Source organism: Coregonus lavaretus, assembly GCF_964263955.1.
Source record: "Coregonus lavaretus genome assembly, chromosome: 4".
NCBI classification, from domain to species: Eukaryota; Metazoa; Chordata; class Actinopteri; order Salmoniformes; family Salmonidae; genus Coregonus; species Coregonus lavaretus.
This window is the reverse complement of record NC_139991.1, coordinates 42,724,532-42,743,666: the sequence shown is the minus strand read 5'-3', so window position 1 is coordinate 42,743,666 and position 19,135 is coordinate 42,724,532. Positions and strand designations below refer to the sequence as shown.

General features: G+C 44.5%; 1 protein-coding gene across 1 annotated transcript in view; it reads left to right on the top strand.

The window, feature by feature from the left end:
- Window positions 1-811: 811 nt before the first annotated feature.
- The window catches only part of LOC311127704 (pikachurin-like), a gene marked incomplete at its 5' end in the record, with an annotated part of 37,351 nt that continues 19,027 nt past the window's right edge, over window positions 812-19,135 (top strand). Inside the window, 11 exons of the mRNA XM_084159574.1 lie at window positions 812-917; window positions 1,356-1,465; window positions 14,709-14,795; window positions 14,906-14,932; window positions 15,069-15,186; window positions 15,607-15,742; window positions 17,634-17,800; window positions 17,893-18,008; window positions 18,116-18,587; window positions 18,711-18,811; window positions 18,965-19,065. Coding sequence (XP_084015700.1) covers window positions 812-917; window positions 1,356-1,465; window positions 14,709-14,795; window positions 14,906-14,932; window positions 15,069-15,186; window positions 15,607-15,742; window positions 17,634-17,800; window positions 17,893-18,008; window positions 18,116-18,587; window positions 18,711-18,811; window positions 18,965-19,065 — 1,541 coding nt within the window. The remainder of the gene's footprint in view (window positions 918-1,355; window positions 1,466-14,708; window positions 14,796-14,905; window positions 14,933-15,068; window positions 15,187-15,606; window positions 15,743-17,633; window positions 17,801-17,892; window positions 18,009-18,115; window positions 18,588-18,710; window positions 18,812-18,964; window positions 19,066-19,135) is intronic.

Here is a 19,135-nt window from a genome sequence, read left to right as displayed (position 1 = left end):
TACTTAGATGTGTGTGTATTGGGTATATGTTGTGAAATTGTTAGATATTACTTCTTAGATATTACTGCACTGTCGGAGCTAGAAGCACAAGCATTTCGCTACACCCGCAATAACATCTGCTAAACACGTGTATGTGACAAATAAAATTTTATTTGATATTGTCATTGTCATTATTACCAGACCCCTTACAAAAAAAGATTGCAGTTTTGAATCTGTAAAAGTGCAGTAACTGCAGTTGACTGTGGTATTTTGGACGTAGTAATTGCAGAATAACTGCAGTTATACTGCACTCTAACTACAGGTGTACTGCAGTTATACTGCAATCTGACTGCAATTTGTTTGCTGACACACACAACTTACCAAAATTGTATCTTCTGACTGGTGAATGAATGAACCCCTGTTATTATTCGGTAGCCTGTGATCAGTCACATCTGGTCAACATTCCTTCATCTTCTTAATTAACCCACGTGCCGCCTACACCTACCTGCTCACTACCTGGCTGTACCGATAGACAGTGCTGTCGAAACTATTGTGTCTGACACTGGAGTACAGTACACGCCCACTGTACTGGTAGGCTACTGAATAGAATTCCCGTTGATTTGGTCCAGATACGCTGTGGAGAAGGCTGTCCCGTATCATCATGTGAATGTTGATGGCCTCGGAGAGATGATCGAACTCGTCTGGCTTTCGCATACACACACCTATTCGCGGGAAACATTTGCAATTTGCAACAGTGGGGAACACTCGCTCAAACTCTTTCCTCAAAGTGTAATGTTCTGTTTGTTTACGTTGAATTAACTTTTTCTTAGTTATGGATGTCTTAAGTCAAAAGATAGGCATGTGCTTTATTTTGTTGGTGTTACTGAGCGCCATGGGGATGTCTTTTGCTATTAAGAGGACATACGTCAGAGGATCAGGTAAGTGGTGCTCATGTCCTCACCTGCATTAAGTTGAAGTTCTGACAATATTTTATTATGGACACCTTATTCAAGTACTTGTTGTGTTGCTTAGTACTTGTTGTGTTCTGATGTATAGCCTAATTCACACAACAAAATCCCCACAGCATTGTTATATTTAGGCTGCACATGGACTTTGTTGACTGTTGGAACGCATTACGGTTTATCTGGGGTTATTCGTACCTGTAGCCCATATAGGTTAATGTCTGTACGTCTTTTCCCAGTAGATAGCTTAAATATCGCTGCCTCTGAAGATGGCTAGGTATTATAGGAATGTGAGCTATGCTGTCAACTCATCAATTCTATAGGTTTGAAAGCAAACATTGTTCAATACAGTTATAAATGTCACTGTCTTTGTTCACTTGGTACTACTGTGTTAAAAATAGTAATGTTGTGCAGAGCGTCTCAATCCACCTCTGGACATCGAGCTGGAGACAATCAACTGCACTGCAGTCAGGGTCAAGTGGAGGATACCCTGGAGACACGTCAGTACCGTTACAGGTTACAAGGTAAGACCTACTGTGTGTCTCACTTGTACACTTCTGGAATGATGATGTTTGAGTGTTGTAAGGAAAACCATCTCTGATCTTAGTTAGTTTCTTAGTTACGTTCTCATGAAGAAGAAAATGGTTTATTTTCAATTGAAATATATCTCTAGTAGACAGAAACCCCATTGTCTTGTGAAACTGTGCGAAGTTTGCTTCCCACACACATCATTAGCTGCTGCAGTTTTAAATGTACTCTCCCAAGGGAAAATCAGAAAGGGTTTGTTTGTTTTTAGTCGCTGTTTATATTCAGACTCTTAGTTGTAATATAGAATTGTGACAAGGCCCTGAGCCTGGGAGGAGATGATTAAATGAATAATCCATGCTTAGAGATCCACATGACAGCTTGTAAAATCCTGTAGTCATTTTGTCATCTAGTCAAAGTCATTTTACCCCCAGTCAGTTTCCCCCAGGGGAGAGCCTACAAAGTAACTGTGTCTTTATGAGAGTGTTCAAGTCTATCAGACATATTTCTAGTCATTTTCTAGTCACTGCTACCTTTGAGATCCAAAACAAGCCTGTCTTTACTGTATTTTAGCAGATCGTTTGTTAACCCTTTACACTCGTGGGATAGTACCAAATTGAAATGTTTCAAACAGAAGAAAATATGAGAAACACATGCATAACCATGGTAGCAATTGAAAGGGAACACTTTGGAGATTATGGGGAAATGATCAGACCAAAGGTGAGGACACATCAGTTCACCTGACACAAGACTGAACACAAATATTACACTTGCTTTTATGTGCATTTAGCATTTACTTTTTGCAGGATTTGTCGATAATGAAATCTGAAAATACTGTGGATATATTCAGTAACTTAATAACGATATTCATGGAAAATGAGGGGTAGGTACGACATATGACAAAAAATGACAAGGGTTTGCGTAAGAGATCTAACTGGTGTCTCCAAGTGACCACACGCCTCTCCAAAGTGTGCACAGTTACTCAATCATTTCAATGCACTTGGAAAGAGCCTTCAACTATAAGGTGCTTTTTTGAGCTCTCCTAGCATCCGTCATGCCCAGGGCACAAGGGCACGTGCCCCCTCAGATTTGCCCTGTACAATTCTTCTGATGTTAAATTATTTACTAACGTCATTTTTAAGCCCACTTTTAATCATAATTATTTATAAAAAGATCTGTAAGCAATATTTTGCGGAGGGGGCACACTGACTGGACCTGCATCCCCACCATCACACAATACTGTTGTTGTTTACGCAATCCAAAAACGGCCCATTATAAATCGCAATCTGGGTCAGGTGGGCATAATTTGAAAGCTTATTCTATTGCCAACATGAAAAGTTATAAAATACGATCTTATAGAAAGGAGTCATGAGTGCATTCAGGTGCGTGTTCCGCAGCAAATTTTCTTCACAATAGACAAACATAGGCTTATTCTGTTCAGAACATCCCAGGGTAAGATGCCATGTCATCCTTATAACTGTACATCAAACATAACGATCATAAACATTGATGCTGTAAATTACATGAGTTTTATAATATGGAAATGTAAAGTGCACATTTGGACTCGGGTGTGTGGTTTGCTTGTATGACATCACAGCAGTATTTATTATAATCCTCAAGAGCTCATCTTTCAGAACACATCGAGTTCTCCTGATTTACAGCATTCCCCTCTCTCAAGCAACAAAAAATATGCAAAAGTAGCCCAAATAGCGGGAGGGATGGGAGCATCTTCTTGTTGTGCTTGGTGCTGCCGTTTTATAATGCCTGTCAGCTGAATCCCATACATCGCTGTAAAGCGGAGACTCTGAGCTCTGACATGTATAGCATGTTAGCCACTGCGGTCCAATTTAGGTGCTTATCAGTGACCAAATCTGCCATTTTCAACCCGTATACGTGTTATAGGGCTACCAAGGTGACTTGTGTTGTGTATATGATATGATTTAGCAAAGAAAGCCTGTCATGAACTGTCTTTATGCACTTAAAGATGCAGTCCAGTATCTTAAACACAACGAATTTGTAACATATTGTACGAATTGGATTCATACATAAAAAAATTAAATAATTGCAGTTCGTAACATACAGTATCATACGAAATGGATGACGTAGTACACAATTGGATGACATGGTACACAAAAAACAGGGACCCGTTTTGGCTCGTGAGCACCACTTTTAAAACTACTGGCTGAAATTATACAAACGTTTGGGAGCATCACATTTATGAGGAGAAAGATGCGAACAATTAATACTGAGAAATATATTTTATTGAATTAAATTTACAATTAAATATACACTCCCCAAATTATGATATACAGTGGGGAGAACAAGTATTTGATACACTGCCGATTTTGCAGGTTTTCCTACTTACAAAGCATGTAGAGGTCTGTAATTTTTATCATAGGTACACTTCAACTGTGAGAGACGGAATCGAAAACAAAAATCCAGAAAATCACATTGTATGATTTTTAAGTAATTCATTTGCATTTTATTGCATGACATACGTATTTGATCACCTACCAACCAGTAAGAATTCCGGCTCTCACAGACCTGTTAGTTTGTTTTTAACCCTCCCGTTGTCCTAGGGTCAAAATGACCCGCCACTGTGTTGAACCAACTTTATTTAATTTTTATATTTTTGGGATCATTTATGAGAAGGAGGCAGTGATACTTTCTTTAAAGTCTCACTGCCTCCTTCTCACAAATGATCCCAAAAATATAAAAATTAAATAAAGTTGGTTCAACACAGTGGCGGGTCATTTTGACCCTAGGACAACGTAAGAAGCCCTCCTGTTCTCCACTCATTACCTGTATTAACTGCACCTGTTTGAACTCATTACCTGTATAAAAGACACCTGTCCACACACTCAATCAAACAGACTCCAACCTCTCCACAATGGCCAAGACCAGAGAGCTGTGTAAGGACATCAGAGATAAAATTGTAGACCTGCACAAGGCTGGGATGGGCTACAGGACAATAGGCAAGCAGCTTGGTGAGAAGGCAACAACTGTTGGCGCAATTATTAGAAAATGGAAGAAGTTCAAGATGACGGTCAATCACCCTCGGTCTGGGGCTCCATGCAAGATCTCACCTCGTGGGGCATCAATGACCATGAGGAAGGTGAGGGATCAGCCCAGAACTACACGGCAGGATCTGGTCAATGACCTGAAGAGACACACTATGCCGTCATGGATTAAAATTCTGCAGCGCATGCAAGGTCCCCCTGCTCAAGCCAGCGCATGTCCAGGCCCGTCTGAAGTTTGCCAATGACCATCTGGATGATCCAGAGGAGGAATGGGAGAAGGTCATGTGGTCTGATGAGACAAAAATAGAGCTTTTTGGTCTAAACTCCACTCGCCGTGTTTGGAGGAAGAAGAAGGATGAGTACAACCCCAAGAACACCATCCCAACCGTGAAGCATGGAGGTGGAAACATCATTCTTTGGGGATGCTTTTCTGCAAAGGGGACAGGACGACTGCACCGTATTGAGGGGAGGATGGATGGGGCCATGTATCGCGAGATCTTGGCCAACAACCTCCTTCCCTCAGTAAGAGCATTGCAGATGGGTCGTGGCTGGGTCTTCCAGCATGACAATGACCCGAAACACACAGCCAGGGCAACTAAGGAGTGGCTCCGTAAGAAGCATCTCAAGGTCCTGTAGTGGCCTAGCCAGTCTCCAGACCTGAACCCAATAGAACATCTTTGGAGGGAGCTGAAAGTCCGTATTGCCCAGCGACAGCCCCAAAACCTGAAAGATCTGGAGAAGGTCTGTATGGAGGAGTGGGCCAAAATCCCTGCTGCAGTGTGTGCAAACCTGGTCAAGACCTACAGGAAACGTATGATCTCTGTAATTGCAAACAAAGGTTTCTGTACCAAATATTAAGTTCTGCTTTTCTGATGTATCAAATACTTATGTCATGCAATAAAATGCAAATTAATTACTTAAAAATCATACAATGTGATTTTCTGGATTTTTGTTTTAGATTCCGTCTCTCACAGTTGAAGTGTACCTATGATAAAAAATTACAGACCTCTACATGCTTTGTAAGTAGGAAAACCTGCAAAATCGGCCGTGTATCAAATACTTGTTCTCCCCACTGTATATATTTTTGGCTCTATACTCAATAATTTTGGATTTTACATCAAATGTTTCATATGAGGTGACTGTACAGAATGTCACCTTTTATTTGAGGGTATTTTCATACATATCTGATTTACCATTTATAAATGAAAGCTTTATAGATCTAGTCCCCATTTGACAAATTTCACTTATAGTGTACAAAAGTAGTCAAAAGTTTAGGGCCCTACCCTAAAGCTTAGTCACTGTTCTAGCCAGCTACCACCCGGGGGAAGGAGGGTGACAGGGGGAGCAGGTAGCTGGCTCGTGGTGGCTATTCAGTAGCCTGATGGTCTGGGGGTAGAAGCTATTGACCAGTCTTTCAGTTTTGCCATAATGTCCCTATACTGCCCACGTCTGAGTGATGGAAGCGGGGAGAACAGTCCGTGGCTGGGGTGCCTGATGATCTTCTTGGCCTTCCTGTGACACCTGGTGTTGTAGGTGTCCTGGAGGGCAGGCAGTGTGCACCCAATGGTGCATTCGGCTGAGCGTACCACCCTCTGTAGTGCCTTGCAGTCAGCGGCGGTGGAGTTGCTGTACCAGGCTGTGATGCAGCCTGACAGTATGCTCTCGATGGTTTTCCCGTAGAACACTGTGAGGGCCCTCAGGGACAGGCCGAATTTCTTCAGCCTCCTGAGGTTGAAGAGTCGCTGTCGTGCCTTCTTCATCACGGTGCCCATGTGTTTAGACCATTTCAGCTGTTCAGAGATGTGTACGCCAAGGAAGTTGAAGTTTTTGACAGTCTCCACGGCAGCCCTGTTGATGAGGATGGGAGCGTGCAGGAGGGGACTGAGGACGCACCTTTGTGGGGCCCCCGTGTTGAGGATCAGTGTGGAGGAGTTAATGTTGCCTACCTTCACCACCTGGGGGTGGCCCGTCAGGAAATCCAAGACCCAGTTGCATAGGGAGGAGTTCAGTCCCAGGGCCGTGAGCTTTGTAGTGAGCTTAGAGGGCACTATGGTGTGGGAGGCCGAGCTGTAGTCGATGAACAGCATCCTCACTTATGCATTCCTTTTGTCCAGGTGGGTGAGGGCAGTGTGCAGTGCAGTGGCAATTGCATCGTCCGTGGATCTGTCAGGGCGGTAGGCGAATTGGAGAGGGTCAAGTGTGTCGGGGAGGGAGGAGGTGATGTGGTCTTTGACTAGCCTCTTGAAGCACTTCATGATGACGGAAGTGAGTGCTATGGGTTGGTAGTCATTCAGTTCAGTTACTTTCCCTTTCTTGGGCACGGGATGATCTTGAAGCAGGTGGGAATAACGGCCTGAGCTAGCGAGAGATTTAAAAAAAGAAGGAAAACACAACAGCTTGCTGGTCTGCACATGCTCTGAGGGAGCAGCTAGGGATGCCGTCTGGGCTGGCAGCCTTGCGAAGTTTGAATGACTTACATAGTCCTCCGTGAAGACCGTAAGCACATAGCCCTCGCTGTCCTCAGGGTCTCCTTGGCAGCTCAGTCATTTTGCTCAAAGCGTGAGAAAAATGTATTTAGCTCGTCTGGTAGGGTGGGGTTGGTGTCCACGACATGACTGGCTTTCTTTTTGTAATCTGTGATCATTAGAAAAAAAACTATACACACATAATCCTGAAAAATATACATGGAGTCATTCAACACTGGTCACTGTTTCACCCACTTTATACATTATGTATATTGTGACCCACTGACGGGAGAGGTTGTGTTTTCTCTAGCAGGAGGTAAGCTTGGCTTCTTATATGGTGTTGAGTAAAGCTTAAACCATGTATTTAGATTGTAGGTAGGTATTGTAGTTAGGTATTATAGGTAGTTTACTCAGGTAGTTATTGTAGGTAATTATTGTAGGTAAGGACTGTATTCGGCGGACCCCGGCGAAGCACGAGGCTAGCTTACCCACTACTTGGACCAACAAAGCTAGCTAGCTAGCGGGTAGCTACCGGTAACTTTTAGCAACTTTTAGCAACTGTGGTTAGCTGTTTCCAATGTTATTTCACGCTTAAGAGTGCCTGTAATTGAGCCAGCTAGCTGCCACCTTCAGCTGTTTTTCTAACCTCATTATCATTAACGTTAGGTGGTTGGTAGCTGCTGTACTTAATTTCGGCTACTGATTGCAGTCTGCCAGTTTGGCTTTATACATAGCTTGGGCTTTGTCGAGTAAGGCTTAAACTATGTATTTAGATTGTAGTTAGGTACTATAGGTAGGCATCGTGGGCTGTATATTATTAAGTAGTATAGGTAGGCATCGTGGGCTGTTGTGGATAGCTGTTGTGTAGTTATTGTAGGTTACTTTTGTATTCGGCGGTGCCGGGTGTAGCACGAAGCTAGCTAGCTAACTCACCTCCTGGATTAGCTGGCGAGTTGCTATTAGCAACGGTTGCAACTAAAAACAATATCCTTTTAGCCAGATACATTCGTTCGCAGCGACGCCGTTTTTCAAACAAAGTCAACACAGTAGCCATTGCTAGCCAGCCAACACTACCAGCTGGCTGTACTGTGGTAGCTAAATACAATATCTTTGTGCTAGCTACCCAACGTTTAATCATTGCTGCGTTATGAAAGGTAAGCTTGGCTTCTTATATGGTGTTGAGTTAAGCTTAAACCATGTATTTAGATTGTAGGTAGGTATTGTAGTTTGGTATTATAGGTAGCTTACTCAGGTAGTTATTGAAGGTTATTGTAGGTAATTATTGTAGGTAAGGACTGTATTCGGTGGACCCCGGCGAAGCACGAGGCTAGCTTACCCACTACTTGGACCAACAAAGCTAGCTAGCTAGCGGGTAGCTACTGGTAACTTTTTGCAACTGTGGTTAATTGTTTCCAATGTTATTTCATGCTTAAGAGTACCTGTGATTGAGCCAGCTAGCTGCTACCATTCAGCTGTTTTTCTAACCTCATCCGAGGCATTAACGTTAGGTGGTTGGTAGCTGCTGTACTTAATTACAGCTACTGATAACAGTCTGCTGTAGTTTACAACAATTCTAATTTCTAAAGTGGAAGTTGGGAGAGTTTTACTCGGGTGGTTCAGTGAAACAATTATAGTTTCTGAGGTGGAAGTTGGGAGAGTTATATATATATTTTTTTTTGGTGAGGGAGGCCTGCTCTCTCCTTTCCCTGATGTTTAGTTCATTTCATTCCGATCTCCTCTGCATTATTGTAGCCATCTGCTGCAGCCTGTCAACTATGCCTCTGCCTATCCCTGTTCTCTCCTCTCCGCACAGGCTACACAAACGCCTCACACCGCGTGGCTGCTGCCTCTCTAACCTGGTGGTCCCTGCACGCACCACACACCTGGAGTTCCAGGTCTCAGGCAGCCTCTGGAACTGCCGTTCTGCCGCCAACAAGGCTGACTTCATCCCAGCCTATGCTACCCTCCAGTCCCTCGACTTCCTGGCGCTGACGGAAACATGGATTACCACTGAAAACACTGCGACTCCTACTGCTCTCTCCTCGTCTGACCATGTGTTCTCGCATACCCCGAGAGCATCTGGTCAGAGGGGTGGTGGCACAGGAATCCTCATCTCTCCCAAGTGGTCATTCTCAATTTTTCCCCTAACCCATCTGTCTATCTCCTCATTTGAATTCCACGCTGTCACAGTCACTAGCCCATTTAAGCTTAATATCCTTGTCATCTATCGCCCTCCAGGTTCCCTTGGAGAGTTCATCAATGAGCTTGACGCCTTGATAAGTTCCTTTCCTGAGGATGGCTCACCCTTCACAGTTTTGGGGGATTTCAACCTCCCCACGTCTACATTTGACTCATTTCTCTCTGCCTCCTTCTTTCCACTCCTCTCCTCTTTTGACCTCACCCTCTCACCATCCCCCCCCCCACTCACAAGGCAGGCAATATGCTTGACTTCATCTTTACTAGATGTTGCTCTTCTACTAATCTCACTGCAACTCCCCTCCATGTCTCCGACCACTACTTTGTATCCTTTTCTCTCTCGCTCTCCTCCAACACTACTCACTCTGCCCCTACACAGATGGTAACGCGCCGCCGCAACCTTCGCTCTCTCTCTCCCACTACTCTCTCCTCTTCCATCCTATCATCTCTTCCCTCTGCTCAATCCTTCTCCCTCCAATCTCCTGATTCTGCCTCCTCAACCCTCCTCTCCTCCCTTTCTGCATCCTTTGACTCCCTGTGTCCCCTATCCTCCCGGCCGGCTCGGTCCTCCCCTCCAGCTCTGTGGCTTGATGACTCATTGCGAGCTCACAGAACAGAGCTCCGGGCAGCTGAGCGGAAATGGAAGAAAACTAAACTCCCTGCCGACCTGGCATCTTTTCACTCCCTCCTCTCTACATTTTCTTCATCTGTTTCTGCTGCTAAGGCCACTTTCTACCACTCTAAATTCCAAGCATCTGCCTCTAACCCTAGGAAGCTCTTTGCCACATTCTCCTCACTGCTGAATCCTCCCCCCCCCCCCCCCCCTCCCTCTCTGTGGATGACTTTGTCAACCACTTTGAAAAGAAGGTTGACGACATCCGATCCTCGTTTGTTAAGTCAAATGACACTGCTGGTCCTGCTCACACTGCCCTACCCTATGCTTTGACTTCTTTCTCCCCTCTCTCTCCAGATAAAATCTTGCGACTAGTGACTGCAGGCCGCCCAACAACCTGCCCGCTTGACCCCATCCCCTCCTCTCTTCTCCAGACCATCTCCGATGACCTTCTCCCCTACCTCACCTCGCTGATCAACTCATCCTTGACCGCTGGCCATGTCCCTTCCGTCTTCAAGAGAGCGAGAGTTGCACCCCTTCTCAAAAAACCAACACTCGATCCCACTGATGTCAACAACTACAGACCAGTATCCCTTCTTTCTTTTCTTTCCAAAACTATTGAGCGTGCCGTCTTTAGCCAACTCTCTTGCTATCTCTCTCAGAATGACCTTCTTGATCCAAACCAGTCAGGTTTCAGGACTGGTCATTCAACTGAGACTGCTCTTCTCTGTGTCACGGAGGCTCTCCGCACTGCTAAAGCTAACTCTCTCTCCTCTGCTCTTGTCCTTCTAGACCTGTCTGCTGCCTTTGATACAGTGAACCATCAGATCCTCCTCTCCACCCTCTCCGAGCTGGGCATCTCCGGCGCGGCTCAGTCCTGGATTGCGTCCTACCTGACCGGTCGCTCCTACCAAGTGGCGTGGCAAGAAGCTGTCTCCGCACCACGTGCTCTCACCACTGGTGTCCCCCAGGGCTCAGTTCTAGGCCCTCTCCTTTTCTCCCTATACACCAAGTCACTTGGCTCTGTCATATCCTCACATGGCCTCTCCTATCATTGCTACGCTGACGATACACAACTAATCTTCTCCTTTCCCCCTTCTGATAACCAGGTGGCGAATCGCATCTCTGCATGTCTGGCCGACATATCAGTATGGATGACGGATCACCACCTCAAGCTGAACCCTGGCAAGACGGAGCTGCTCTTCCTCCCGGGGAAGGACTGCCCGTTCCATGATCTCGCCATCACGGTTGACAACTCCGTTGTGTCCTCCTCCCAGAGTGCGAAGAGCCTTGGCGTGACCCTGGACAACACCCTGTCGTTCTCCGCTAACATCAAGGCGGTGACCCGATCCTGCAGGTTCATGCTCTACAACATTCGGAGAGTACGACCCTGCCTTACACAGGAAGCGGCACAGGTCCTAATCCAGGCACTTGTCATCTCCCGTCTGGATTACTGCAACTCGCTGTTGGCTGGGCTCCCTGCCTGTGCCATTAAACCCCTACAACTCATCCAGAATGCCGCAGCCCGTCTGGTGTTCAACCTTCCCAAGTTCTCTCACGTCACCCCCCTCCTCCGCACACTCCACTGGCTTCCAGTTGAAGCTCGCATCCGTTACAAGACCATGGTGCTTGCCTATGGAGCAGTGAGGGGAACGGCACCTCCGTACCTTCAGGCTCTGATCAGTCCCTACACCCAGGCGAGGGCATTGCGTTCATCCACCTCTGGCCTGCTGGCTCCCCTTCCTCTGCGGAAGCATAGTTCCCGCTCAGCCCAGTCAAAGCTGTTCGCTGCTCTGGCACCCCAATGGTGGAACAAGCTCCCTCACGACGCCAGGACAGCGGAGTCACTCACCACCTTCCGGAGACATTTGAAACCCCACCTCTTTAAGGAACACCTGGGATAGGATAAAGTAATCCTTCTACCCCCCCCCCCCCCTAAAAAAAAAAAGTATAATTGTAAAGTGGTTATCCCACTGGCTATAGGGTGAATGCACCAATTTGTAGTCGCTCTGGATAAGAGCGTCTGCTAAATGACGTAAATGTGCCCTTGAGCAAGGCACTTAACCCTAATTGCTCCTGTAAGTCGCTCTGGATAAGAGCGTCTGCTAAATGACTAAAATGTAAATGTAAATGTGTATTCTAGTCATGGCTCATCCTACAGTTGAAGTCGAAGTTTACATACACTTAGGTTGGAGTCATTAAAACTAGTTTTTCAACCACTCCACAAATTTCTTGTTAACAAACTATAGTTTTGGCAAGTCGGTTAGGACATCTACTTTGTGTATGACACAAGTAATTTTTCCAACAATTGTTTACAGACAGATTCTTTCATTTATAATTCACTGTATCACAATTCCAGTGGGTCAGAAGTTTACATACGCTAAGTTGACTGTGCCTTTAAACAGCTTGGAAAATTCCAGAATAATGTCATGGCTTTAGAAGCTTCTGATAGACTAATTGACATCATTTGAGTCAATTGAAGGTGTACCTGTGGATGTATTTCAAGGCCTACCTTCAAACTCAGTGCCTCTTTGCTTGACATCATGGGAAAATCAAAAGAAATCAGCCAAGACCTCAGAAAAAGAATGGTAGACCTCCACAAGTCTGGTTCATCCTTGGGAGCAATTTCCAAACGCCTGAAGGTACCACGTTCATCTGTACAAACAATAGTACGCAAATATAAACACCATGGGATCATGCAGCCGTCATACCGCTCAGGAAGGAGATGCATTCTGTCTCCTAGAGATGAACGTACTTTGGTGCGAAAAGTGCAAATCAAATCCCAGAACAACAGCAAAGGACCCTGTGAAGATGCTGGAGGAAACAGGCACAAAAGTATCTATATCCACAGTAAAACGAGTCCTATATCGACATAACCTGAAAGGCCGCTCAGCAAGGAAGATGCCACTGCTCCAAAACCGCCACGGGGACAAAGATCGTACTTTTTGGATTAATGTCCTCTGGTCTGATGAAACAAAAACAGAACTGTTTGGCCATAATGACCATCGTTATGTTTGGAGGGAAAAGGGGTAGGCTTGCAAGCCGAAGAACACCATCTCAACCGTGAAGCACAGGGGTGGCAGCATCATGCTGTGGGGGTGCTTTGCTGCAGGAGGGACTGGTGCACTTCACAAAATAGATGGCATCATGAGGAAGGACAATTATGTGGATATATTGAAGCAACATCTCAAGACATCAGTCAGGAAATTAAAGCTTGGTCGCAAATGGGTCTTCCAAATGGACAATGACCCCAAGCATACTTCCAAAGTTGTGGCAAAATGGCTTAAGGACAACAAAGTCAAGGTATTGGAGTTGCCATCACAAAGCCCTGACCTCAAGCCTACAGAAGATTTGTGGGCAGAACTGAAAAAGCGTGTGCGAGCAAGGAGGCCTACAAACCTGACTCAGTTACACCAGCTCGGTCAGGAGGAATGGGCCAAAATTCAACCAACTTATTGTGGGAAGCTTGTGGAAGGCTACCCGAAATGTTTGACCCAAGTTAAACAATTTAAAGGCAGTGCTACCAAATACTAATTGAGTGTATGTAAACTTCGGACCAACTGGGAATGTGATGAAAGAAATAAAAGCTGAAAGAAATAATTCTCTCTACTATTATTCTGACGTTTCACATTCTTAAAATAAAGTGGTGATCCTAACTGACCTAAGACAGGGAATTTTTACTAGGATTAAATGTCAGGAATTGCAAAAACTGAGTTTAAATGTATTTGGCTAAGGTGTATGTAAACTTCCGACTTCAACTTATTTTTGTATTTTTCTGGATGATGTGTTTTTTATTGCTAGGGATTACTGCACTGTTGGAGCTAGAGACAAGGATTTCACTGCACTTGCGATAACATCTCTAAATCTGTGTACGTGACCAATAGTGCTTTCATTTCTAAACGGTAAATCAGATATTAATGAAAATACCATCAAATAAAAGTTGACTGTTTTGTACTGACACTTCATGTGAAACTTTTGATCTCAAATCCAAAATGCTGGCGTACAGAGCCAAATTGACGTATGTAGGGGAGTGTATATCAGATGTCACAAAAACTACAATCCCAGAACCTTTAGCTACAGTATCCTGTATTATGTGTTTGAGTTGTTCATGAGCTACTTTACTATCCTTCTCTGGCAATTGCCTATGTGCCGAAGGAAAGCAGGGATTGTGATACTGTACAGGATATACAGTACAGGACAGGAGCTTACCCTGTAGAGGGTTAATGCCAACACTGTGCAGTACCAACACAGGCTCAGGGAGGATGTTTAGAGGTAAGAAGGACAAGTAACACTTCAATCCTATTAGACATGTGAGTGTCCTGCTGGCCTCTTGAACACTCTGCTAATGTGCAGGGAGAGAGAGGTGCACACATTGATATTGCGTATTGTAGTCTGTGAGGTCCTGGTTGTGGCAAGATGCTAATTCAACTGAACAGACTACAAGCCTTGAGTTATTTTTAAATTATTACAGCACTTTGTCTCATTTGGAGTTCTGTTGTCTGCTTTTAATAGTGTGACAGAGATATTGTTCAGCGTGGCAGTAATCATGTCTTGCTGTGGTTGAGCAGGCAGCTGTACGCTAATTGTTCTACCGTAAAACAACATGCAGTTAGTGTTTCAGCTTTGACAATGGCTTGCCATTGTAATGGGCCACATTGCTAAACGATGAGCTAAGTCAGCCCAGACATCTGTGACACAGTTCAGTGGACTACAGTAACTTAGACTTGGTTCTCTTATAGGCTCTTTTTTGTCCTCTGATATCCTCTAGTCCTTTAGAGCTCATTTGCCCTTTGTATACAGACAACCACATGGTTTCCTTGATTGTTTTACAATACAAATGATCACAGAGGTGATTAACCAGAGGTGTCCTGAGACGGATACAGATATGCAGATTTATATAATTCTACATGTCGTATTTGTGTATTCACGTGTGTGTGTTCTACTGTAGGTGTTTTACACTGAGATGAGGAATGGCCGTCCAGCAAGCTCAGCAGTAGCAGTGAATGTTCCTCTCAGTCTGGACATGTTGGCTACAGTGAGCTATATCTCTATTTCTCCTTCTATATTTAACTATTGAATAAAGTGTATTTCGAAGTTATTCTTTCAACAGTTTTTCTCAGAAAACCCTTTCTTTTCACCCCTTAGGTCAAGTTCAATGGGCACACCATTATTGTAAGTGCATTTTGCATTGCATGTTCAACTAATATCGTTAAACTGCGATTACGGATTGTATGAGCACAAAAAGAGATTCAGTGTTTGTTGTTTGTTGTATCAACCTATATTTTTTGTATCTTCCTGTGGCTGTAAGGATGTAGAAATTGGCAGTCTGAAGATGGCAGCTCAATATGTGTTCAGTGTGGGTGCGTATGGATGGGCAGGAGAGGGACGACCCAGCGTGCCACGGAGAGTCAGCACCTTCCAACCAGGTAAGTGGATGGAGCAGAGGGTCTCACCATGGCCAGTCTGGTCATCCTGAATGAGGGAAAACCACTGAGCTTACTGCATGTAGCACTGAATCTGGGGCTGAATTTACAGAATGACGTTACTGAATGTGTAGAAAATAATGGAATGGTTGGAGATGGCACTTTGACTACAAATGGCTCTTCTGGGAATGTTATTTTCAGTTCATTCACTGTACTGTACCACAACAATTCAGGGGGGGGGGGGGGGGGGGGGGTTGAGGGAGTGTTCATGCACCATGGAACCTACTGAATGACCCTTTGCTCCATTGCCCCTGAATGCACCCAAGCTTTGAGTTAATAACATGGACATGGAATTTCAGAGAAAAGATTTCACATCTTTGATTGTTTTTGTATCTTTCCACCCCCCACCACTACCCCCAACAGAGATGTGCATGCCCCCCTCGGCCCCCTCACAGCCAGCTGTAGGGGCTGTTTCGGACACTGAAACCGAGTTGTCATGGAAACAGAGTGAAGGAAAGGGAAGCTCACCTGTCCTTCATTTCGTTGTGTATTATATCAGGTAAGAGTTATTTTTCTTCTATTATAGTGCTTATTAGAGGGTTCCCCAGGCAACCGCTTGTCTTTTTCATTCCTTTACTTCTGTAATTTTTCCTGAAAGTGTTTAATGGTTAAATGTGCCCTTGAATGAACTTGAAGACCCTTTTGGCTGAAAATAATATGGTTGTGCATAGTCTCGGTTAACCCAGAAGTAAAATCTTGCAAAGTTTGGTCAGCTGCGTCATTATCTTCTGGGTCTATATGTGTTAGAAATTGAGAGTTCCGGTGGTTTGCGAAGTTTCCACCCTCACAAAAGGAAACTCTCAGTCTTCACCCAATCCTGATACGTCTATATAACCAGTGACGAATACCCAAAGACCGGAACTACTGTAGCTCGTTATCTCACGCATCTCATTCAGTCCCGGCAGATTATTCGGTCTACACGCAGAATCTGCCCACGGGAGATTAGGTTGTACACAATGTTCGGTGGCTATTTTCAACTACAGCAATCTCCTGGAACCACTACTCTTACAGATAGGTTGCCAACAAGTTTGGTTTTGATTAACAAAAGTAGTGGAGGAAAAACAATCTAGTAAATATTATGATGAAATATACAGGAGTGCTAAGCATGATAATGGATTTTACAGTGGCACACAAACACCACAATACTTTGCGAGGTTGACAGTTCAATGGGGATGAGCTGTATGATTTTGTATGGGTACAAGGATTTAGAGAAGAACTAAATAAATAGTCAATTAGTCAAACATTTGATAGATTTGAATGGACATTCCAAAAGGAGTGTCACGCCCTGGCTCTGGGGACTCTTTTATGTTGAGCCAGGGTGTTAGTTTCTATGTTTTGTATTTCTATGTTGGCCAGGGTGGTTCCCAATCAGAGACGGCTGTAGCTCGTTGTCTCTGATTGGGAACCATACTTAGGTAGTCATTTGGCATTTGTGTGGTGTGGTATCTTGATCCGTAAGGTTTGTGTTTAAACCCTAGGACTTCACGTATCGTTTATTGTTTTGTTCGTGTATACTCATTAAAAGAATGTACGCTTATCACGCTGCGCCTTGGTCCGCTTCATCATGTGTCGACGATCGTGACAAGGAGTCATTTGAACAGCAAACCGAAGAAATGTTTGCGTGCAGCCTGTTGTTTGCGTGTTGGGACCAAACATGGAATGTTAATGATGCTGTGAAGTACTGTAAGATTTTTATTGAGTAATTAATCTCTTGTCTAAAGAGCTGCCAGAATGGCCAGATAGCAGATATCCAGAGCAAGGGACAGACCACACACATACAGTATACACCAGAGAGAGATGATGTGAGTGTGTCTGGATCCAGATAGACACTGTTCCGTCCTTAACAAGATGACTAGAGGGCTAAAATGACTGGAGGGCATCTGAATATTGTTTTCCTCACTTGAATCTGTTGTGCATAGAGGATGGATACTGACTCTATCATTGAAACTACATGACCTGAGTTTAAGGATGGTGACAAAGGCAGTATAATACTTATGAAGGTTGTAGTCAGCATGGATTTGTGGACAAACCTCTAAATTTTGACAAGGGCAAAGCAAACATACTTCACTTGTCTATATTTTGCTGAGCTCATTGAGTTTCACTGACATGCTGTTATTCAGACCGTCACGATTCTATAATGTCTCAATCTGTCACAGCATGCAATTACTGTAAGCAAGCAGGTGTTTGTGTTCTGAAAGAGCCTGTCTCACACATGTACGTAGACGTTGTCTAACGTGAGTAAGAGAGTTCCTAACCTATCCCCTACCTACCTGTCTTTGACACACTACCCAGTCAGATTGTAATGGATGATTAACAAGTTAAATGCATTCACAGTTACTTATACCATTACCTCAGAGTCTGACTCTGTCTCTACCTGTAATACCATGTAGACCAGAGCTGGACACTGAGTGGACATCCCTAAAGGATACAGTGAACAGCAGCTCGGTGGTTGTGAGAGGACTGCAGCCTGAAACCCAGTACCATTTTGCTGTCCAGGCAGTCAATGTCTACGGAGCTAGCCCACCCAGTGCCATCACTGACCCAATATGGACCTTCAGTGAGTGTGGGGAGACATCTCTTCATTAATTATTGTGTTATAAACTGCTTGTCGAAGTCAATGATTGTCATTTATTCATGTCTCTGTGTTAGGTGTGCAGGAAGGGGGAAGCGGGAGCTTGGGTCAGGGTTATCCTAGCAACGGCAACATTAATGAGGAGGATCTGACTGATGTTAAGAACTCTGATTATGGTGCCCTCATTCAGGAGGTAAAAGACAGTGTCATGCAGGCTTCACAATCACTATGTTTCTACTTAGCTATTTCCCAAACATCCAAGTTTCTCTTCTTTATTGTGTCCTACTGTCTTTCCTCCAGCCACTTTTCTCTCTAGAAGAAGACAGAAGATCTCAGCTGAGATCCCGAACATGGACTCCCATCTCACACGAAGGGGGAGGAGGAATGCCTCCTATAGAGATCACTGCTGATTCTGGCACCATCATCACTGCTAACAAGGCAGCCACTATAATATCCATCTCTACCACACAAATTCCCACCAATCACACCCTTACCACCAACCCAGTTGCCCTCACCTTGTCTCCAGGCCTGGATAGCATTCTACCGACCCCTAGCTCAGCCCCACTTCCGGACGGCTCCACCCTGGCTCTCCACCTCTCCCCTAGCCCTGCTAGCCCCAGGTCCCAGTGGAAGGGACAGGTGAGGACGCTGTATGACCTGTCCTGTGAGGACGCTGTGTGTTATCCCAACAGTATGTGTATAGATGACTACCAAAGTGGGGGCTCTCGCTGCTACTGTGCCCTGGGCAGAGGAGGGGACGCCTGCTCTCAGGGTGAGACGAGAACCACTAATGGACTATTATTGCTTAATTGATTAACACTCTGGAGTATGTTATGGTACTGAATTTGAGCTTATTTTTTTATTTTTTTTTATCTGTTTTTTTTTGGTCCTCCAGTTGTAGTGGTGAAATATCCACAGTTTTACGGGTTCTCCCATATTGCCTTTGAGCCTCTGAAGAACTCCTATCAATCCTTTCAGATCATGCTTGAGTTTAAGGTAAAATGTTGATGTCTGTTTCATTCTGAATGTGTTGCAGTTCCTTTATAGAAATAAGCTGTAAAGCTATTTTGTACATCCCAAATAAAAGTCAATGGTATTCTGAAGAATGTAAAACAAATGGATGGTCACCCCTGTCTTGTTACTCCACAGACTGACTCAGAGAATGGCCTTCTGTTGTTCTGTGGGGAGAATGAACATGGCAGTGGAGACTTCACCTCACTGGCTCTGATACATGGGAAGCTCCACTTTAGGTGGGTTCATGTTGATACAAATCAGTCAGTCAGTCACTCACTCACTCACTAACTGACACACCTCACCTCT